Below are 7500 nucleotides of genomic sequence, written 5' to 3' on the forward strand. Positions count from 1 at the left end.
TTATGATTGTGACTAATAAAATATTGTGAATGTTCCTTCCTAGTTTCTCCTTTTATTTAGGTAATCTGACTTCATTATACTGATCTGTTCCTCCATTACAGGTGGTCTTCATCACGGAGTACATGTCTTCAGGTTCACTGAAAAAGTTCCTGAAGCTGACCAAGCGTAATGTGAAGAAGCTTCCCCTTCAGTCTTGGAAGCGATGGTGTACCCAAATCCTCTCCGCTCTCAGGTGCGTTGATTGTACCTTGCCTGAAGTCTTGCCAGGCTAGACGATAGGGATGTGCGGTGATTATTACTGTGCTTATTTAAGGCTCATTGTATATGCTTAGTCCTCAACCTAAACTGAAAGAGTAGAACTTATTGATTTGGATGATCTTGTTTCCACATGACTTGAGTGGATGTTATTAGCCAGATGTCAGATTATGTTTCCACAGCTGTATATATATTCTGTATACACATACATACTTAGAGTACATGTAATGAAACAAATAATGCTTGCCTTATTTGTTGTTTGCCATTTTCAGATTCATGCTAATATGTGATATCTATAAGTTCTCTCTTCGTTGTTGTAGTTGGGAACAACAATGTATAATTCATAATGATTTATCCCTGGATCTATTACAATTTCCTACAGCACACTTAAGAACACACAATCCCCTCATGTCATTAACCCTGTTTGAGTTTTCCTCCCAAGTTTCTCCCTGGTAACAGCTGTTTAGGCCAAGGTGGTCGGTGGGGGTGTTGCCAGAGGAATGAAGTGTGTAGTGAGTGGGAGGGAGACCCAGGGAGTCTCGCCTGCTCACCATGTCAGTTCCTCGTTCAGAGGTCTTGCACAGAATGTTGTCAACCCAGTAACATGTGGCTTGACGGTGCTTGACTGTAAAGGACCCGGTAGTGTGACATGTTATTAACCTTAATCAGAGAGCTGACTGCGACGTGAGCCCGTCTATACTAAAGACAAGTGGATGGGTGAAATGGCTGGCTGCCCTCAGGGAACTCCCTAGGGGGACCACTGCTGACCCTTCCTTGGGGGCGTTTACCATTTACTGTTATATTTGTTACAGTTACTTGCATTCGTGCTCCCCCCCTATCATCCACGGCAACCTCACAACCGACACCATATTTATCCAGCACAACGGCCTCGTCAAGATCGGCTCAGGTAAAGTTATTTACCAAATACTTTTTGGTTGATGTAGCTGTAAGGTTCTAAGTAGTAAGACTAGCTCTCAGAGTGAATAGTGGCTTGAGGCAGCCGCACACCTGAAGTTGAAACTTTCCAGATCAGCAGATGGCTTATATGATCTTGTGATGTGACTCGGGACTTTTTTTCGGGCCTTTTTTTTTTCTTTAAATAGATATCTTTGCATGTGTTGTGCCATTGTCAATTGTAAAACACATCTTCAATGTAGTTTTTGTCCCTTGTCTGTCCGTCACTTAGCTGATCCCAATGTCGACCCCGCACATTTGCGGTGCCGATCGTGCATCAGCTTCCCTGCTCACAGCGACGGTCATTTAGGGACTAACGAAGGGATCTTGAACGTGGCTGTGACCCGGGCAGGCTGATGTTGGGACAGTGAGCTGGAGGTAAAATTGGTAGATCACGGCTGCTTGGGGAAGGACTTCAGGTTTGGTAAGTCCAGAGGGGTCCTCCTCACCAAAGCCAGCCAGGGAGATCTCCAATGTGTCAACAGCTCGCTGAGCACTGAGGGTGGCGCTCCTCAAGTCACGGAAGGGAGCCTCATTAATATGGGTCCTGTCTTACAGTGGCACCTGATCAGATCCACTCCCATGTCAAGACCTGCAGAGATGACATGAAAAACATGCACTTCATTGCCCCGGAATATGGAAGTAGGTTATTTGGCTTAAGCAGGTCCTTTGCAGTTGAAATGCATATGAAATAAAAAAAAATCTAATGATGACATTCTCATATTTCTGGAATAGATACTTTTCACTCTTGTTATTCTCTGCTGTTGTTGTTTTTTCTGTGCTTTGTGTGTGTTTAGGATGTTAATTGAGCCCCATGACATTACAGGCCATGCACCAGTCACCCCAGCAGTAGATATCTATTCTTTTGGTATGGCAGCTTTAGAGATGGCTGCCCTTGAGATACCAGGCAATGGAGACTCGGGCAATATTGTTACGCAGGAGCAGGTGAGGGAGGAGATGACAACCCTTACTGAGGATTGTATTTTAAAAATAGTGTTTAAAGTTTAAGAAATATTTAAAAATGACAATCTTTTTATAGGTGAATATATTGAAATATTTCATTATTCCTCCCCCATCCTACCTGATCTTTTGTTTGAAAATACAGTTATCAAGCATGTCAGAAATTGTGTTAGAGAGGAAGAAGAGAAATAGAAACAGATGATATAAATACATTATTGAAAACAGATGATATAAACAATTATTACATTTGACGTGATAAAGTTCAAAATCCTCTTGATATTGTGGTGCCCAAAGTTGTTAAACATTATTGTACCTTATAACATTTAAAATTTACTCTCTTTTTAGAATCATATGATCAAGATATTTGTAGAAGGGGTGCTCTTCATTTTATTTTTTCTTTCAGGTGCAAAAAACTATACATTCCCTTGAACATGAGTCCCAGCGGGACTTCATTCGGCAGTGCCTGATTGCAGACCATAATAAACGACCTCGCACTACAGAATTACTTTTCCACAAAGTCTTGTTTGAGGTCCACTCTTTGAAGTTGCTTGCTGCTCACTCTCTCATACACAACCCAAAGAAGTGTGAGTTTTCTTACCAGGCTTTTGTTTTAGTCTCTCGGTTCCTATATCGCTCATGAGTTCTCTTTTGTCACATTTTCTGTTATTCTATCTCCTCTTGTTGATGAATTAATGTTATATCTAGTTCTCTGTCTCCTTGTATAAGAGGATTAATTATTATTACCAATCTGTCATTCTGTCAGTAATCAGTCTCGAATTATGACCACTACAAAAACCCAAAGTATATGAAATGGGTGACGAAATATGAATCATCCGTTTCCTTCTCCCCGGCAGCCAACAAGAACATTGACAACTGTGTAGAAGAAATGCTGCAGCACCAGTATCACCAAGACAGCATCTTGGCCGAGATCAAACATAAGGACCGTGAACCAACGCTCTTCAGGATGAAGGATATCCCAGTCCTAGAGAAGCTGGAAAAGTTCATGGAAGATGTTAGGCAAGTCTTGGGGACATTTTTGTCCTGCTATTCGTGCAAGTGGAAGTTTTCGACCAACAATACGAAAGATTCAATCATGAATTTTTGAATGATGGGGAGAACAATTTTTCCAAGAATTTAAGATATGCATATCCGACTCTGTTGTTATAAATTACATCATTCTTTTGCAGGTATGGGATTTACCCTCTAACGGCATTCAAGATTCAGCAGCCACCTCCGTCCCGACCTCGAGCCATTTCCCCAGAGGCAGTTGATCCCGTTGCATCAGATGCCCAGGAGGTGGCACAGATGGAGACCCGTAAAGTTATAAACATGATGTGCAACATTAAGCCTAATGAAAATGGACATGGTTTGTTTGTAAGTACACACTGCATATTGGATTTTATTGGAAAAATACATACATAGCCTAATCTACCTTGAAAATGCCCAGATCACTTACTTCATCTTTTAGCAGAGCAAAATGGTCACAAAACCTAATTTTTATTGAGACATCAAAGAAAAAAGCAAAGACTATAGCAACACAGTATGCTCTAGAGTATTTGGACACCTACCTTCATGATCACATGGTTGACCGAGAGGTGCTGCTTACTGGCACTGGCCAGAATTATGAAAAAGTATCACACACTTGCTAGCCTGGGAAAAGTTAAAAAATGAAAATTTAAAGTATGGTATCTGGTGAATGAACATAGTTATTGCTGTTACATAAAGTAAAAAGAATTGTCAAACCATTATAAGTCTAGGATTGTATGTAACTGATATTGTCACATCAGTTATGTTTTTGTATTTTATAGATGGGGTTTAGCACTTAAATCATGCTAGAAATATTAAACTGCTTTTCACTTTCTGATACTTCAGATGTAGAATAGTTTATCAGGCCCAAGTTTCTTGTTGATTTTAATATAGGGGCAATTATTAAGTGTTTGGTGTTAGGCCCAGCTATTGAAAACCCTTTTGTATTTTTCTAGATGACCATCTCGTTACGTTTAGAAGACAAGATGAACCGGCAGCTCTCTTGTGTGGTAGAAGACGGGGAAGGAGCTGCTGCGCTCACAGATGAGCTTGTCAGATACGGTTTTATTAGCCAGGTAAGTAAAGGGCATGTATGGAGTCTGCTGCTCCCAAATGTAATTAAATTCTGTATCTCTGAAGCAGGGAAATGACTTGCAAATTTTCAACAGCTTGCCTCCAATCATCTGTGCTGAGAAGGTGCTAAAAGATCATTTCACGTGGCATGGTAGCTGTTAAGAATCGCAGTTGGAAATGATGTGAAAATTTTAAGGATCCACCTTGTTGGTTCTTCATTTTTTTTCTTTTTTAACCTGATTAAGCCTCTATCAGTAAGCTTGGATTGACAAGAGTTGAGTAGTCGATAAAGGAAACCTGTATTTGCAATTAATAAACTCTTTGTACTGTTGAAAGAGTATATTTCTATTTGAGTTATGGGATTATCTTTGAGAGCTTTTTTTTAAATACTGCCACATCATATACAAGTACAGATATAGGCTCGTACTTAAATTCACACATCTGCATTCACACTAATGCTCACTCTCTAGTTTAAGGGCATATGCATTTTCTAAATGATCATTTTATGGTTGCAAAAGCTGATATATGGGAGAGATGAAGTGTGGGTATATATTTGACAGAAAAAGTGCATTGTAAAGCATAGATGATGCAGTAAGACAAACACAGGATCTTGGCCCGGGGCCTGAGGCAGCTATGTGTTATAGATTGTATAATATTTTGACAAGGGCGTATGTTTGTAAGTATTACTTATCATGACTGAAGATTTGAGCCTTAACCGTCTGAATTGTGGGTAAACCAAACTTTATGCAAGAGTACATTTTCAAAAATGTTTGTTTTATCATATGGAAAGAGAAAAGTGTTGGCTGTTACACTAGATCTTGTTCAATTGATCAAAGATTTTGTTTTTTCTTTCATCATAAACTTTTCCATCATCATTTACTTGACATTGAGGTTTTGAATACAATATATAAAGAATTGTTACACATGGTTTTTGTCTGTCTTAGTAATTGTTCTCTTTATATTGGAATGATTTCTAACAACATCCCATCTTTTTCCAGATTGACAAAGATGAAATAACCAGTTTAATAGAAGATCACCTAACACGGGTGCGAAACGGTCTTTCTGTGTCGATGGCTGCAGGCCGAAATGGCGTGGGAGGCAGTGTTTCAGGTCAAGACACTCTGCGTGTAATGCATCCCCCTACGATCACAACAGCAACTAGATAACACCCATGATTCTCCCACACTCAGGCACAGCCCGTGTACCACACACTGTGAACTTCATGAAAAGATTTTGTTTATGGAAGTTCTAATTCTGCGATAGAATTGTTAGATATTTTTTTATTTTTATGAGTTATTAATGAGGATAATGATAATGATGATATTCATTACTATTATTATTATCGTTATTGTTATTTTTGTTATCTTTTTTTTTTCCTTTTTATTAGGTGCATTTAGGGGTAGTGAGAAAACAGAGACCAAACACAACTTTATTGAAAAAGTTGAAAATGTGAATATTTATATATATATATATTTGAGTTTGCTGTTTGGTCGTGAAAGCATTTGGGAGATGTCAGGTGCACACGGGAGTTCGTCATGTTAGATGGAAATATGTCGCAGAGAATGATATTTTGACATGTTAACATGAGCTCCCAAGTATTGTGATAAGAGAAGACTATGAAGGCTCATTCGTGCTTAATGGGTCAAAGGTTCTTCCCTCCTCGCTCTCCCCTCGTCTTATTCAGTGCCCGAGCTGAAACCCAGCGAGGAAACAGAGATGCTCCCAATGTAGCCTGTCTGTCGTGGGCAAGGATGGCTGGACGAGGAGACGGCTGTATTATGTACTCTTTAGATACTTTTTTTAGGGGGGAGTTGATTATAATGACACCATGTTCTATTTTTTTGTTTTTTTGTATTTTTTCTCTTATTTTTTTTCCTTCCTACATTGTTGTTCTTTGAGAATATTGTATGAGAACCAGCAGTGATTGATTAATTTTGAGTATATGGATCCCTGAGAAGTACCACTTGTTTTGCTCCTGACTTTTGAAGCATTCATTGTGATTCGTATTGTCCACCATATATTTTTTTTAATATTGGAAGGGTATTTTATGGTGAATCATATATTTTTCATGAAAAGGACATATCAATGAAGCAAAAGGATCAATGGAAAGCTTGGTAAATAATGCTGATCTGTCTCGTCCTTACATGTAGTACATTTATACTTTTGAAGTATGTGTGGCAGTATTGTAGCGTCTCATTCAAATGTGCCTGGGAAAACTATTGCAAGGATCTGAAAATCCTTTTAATGTTTTTGTTTCAAGTTTTATTTTATAGTTATCTTTATTATATTATTATTATTATTATTATTATTAATATTTTTTTATAAGAACTTATTGTATAGGTGTTTCATTTTTACCCAGATACAACCTACCCTACATGCTCTTTGTAATTTGCAGTTTTTTGGGAACCAATGGAGGTAGGGCTCCTCTTAGGCTCTTGAGCAACATCATCGTGTTTGGCAAATCATCCAAGGCATTAATGCTTCATTGCTTTGACTTTCAGTTTGTAAGCTGCATTGCGTAGATATTCTGTCCCAATTTCAGGACACTTGGAAGACTGGTGAGAAAAAAGAGAAAAGAAGATAAATTCAGTTATTACAATGAGTAAAAGTGTGTTTTAGATAATAGTGTATTTCAAGACATATTTGTTTAAATTACTTAAGCTCTGGCATCTTGTGAACTTTCACTGATAATGCAATACCAAGTTTTTGCCTTACGGAATTGGAATCGTGCTTTGGAGTATTTGTGAATAAGACATTTCTTTGGATAATTTCATGTGCTTATGGTAAGACCAGCTAATAGTCTTATACACAAAGAATATGTTTTTTTTTTTTTCTTTTTTTTTGTACACTTATTCCCTGCAGATTATGCATGGTACATAGTTTTGTACACTTATTACTATGCATGGTACATCAGTATTATCATGTTTAGCTGCAGAGCTTATTGGTCAGTTGTTCCTGATCTAACACGACTTATTATCCTTTGTGTTAACGTGACATACCTTACCATACTCTGTTTTATAGACAATATCTGTTCAAGGGGGATCCTAAACCTGTTCAGTTCTTATAGAATGATGCATATAGGATGACATGAAGTAATTTCTTGGTCACTTATATTTAATTGATATTAACAACATGTGGTTTACTTCTGTTAATGTGTGTGCACCTTCTGTGTCCATACTTTTTTTTTTTTTTTTTTTGTAATGTTAAGGTTATCTTGATTTGTAAATATTG

General features: G+C 38.0%; 1 protein-coding gene across 1 annotated transcript in view; it reads left to right on the forward strand.

The window, feature by feature from the left end:
• The window catches only part of Madm (MLF1-adaptor molecule), a 63420-nt gene that overhangs the window by 54058 nt on the left and 1862 nt on the right, over positions 1-7500 (forward strand). The window contains exons 4-12 of the mRNA XM_043004692.2: positions 102-232; positions 1068-1162; positions 1768-1851; positions 2036-2154; positions 2573-2753; positions 3024-3186; positions 3357-3543; positions 4152-4271; positions 5268-7500. The exon at positions 5268-7500 is cut by the window's right edge and continues 1862 nt beyond it. Of these exons, the coding sequence (XP_042860626.2) occupies positions 102-232; positions 1068-1162; positions 1768-1851; positions 2036-2154; positions 2573-2753; positions 3024-3186; positions 3357-3543; positions 4152-4271; positions 5268-5435 (1248 nt within the window). The 3' untranslated portion in view covers positions 5436-7500. The remainder of the gene's footprint in view (positions 1-101; positions 233-1067; positions 1163-1767; positions 1852-2035; positions 2155-2572; positions 2754-3023; positions 3187-3356; positions 3544-4151; positions 4272-5267) is intronic.

The sequence above is a fragment of the Penaeus japonicus genome, unplaced genomic scaffold, assembly GCF_977035675.1.
Source record: "Penaeus japonicus unplaced genomic scaffold, GWHDUDI00000001_assembly GWHDUDI00000031, whole genome shotgun sequence".
Lineage (NCBI taxonomy): Eukaryota > Metazoa > Arthropoda > Malacostraca > Decapoda > Penaeidae > Penaeus > Penaeus japonicus.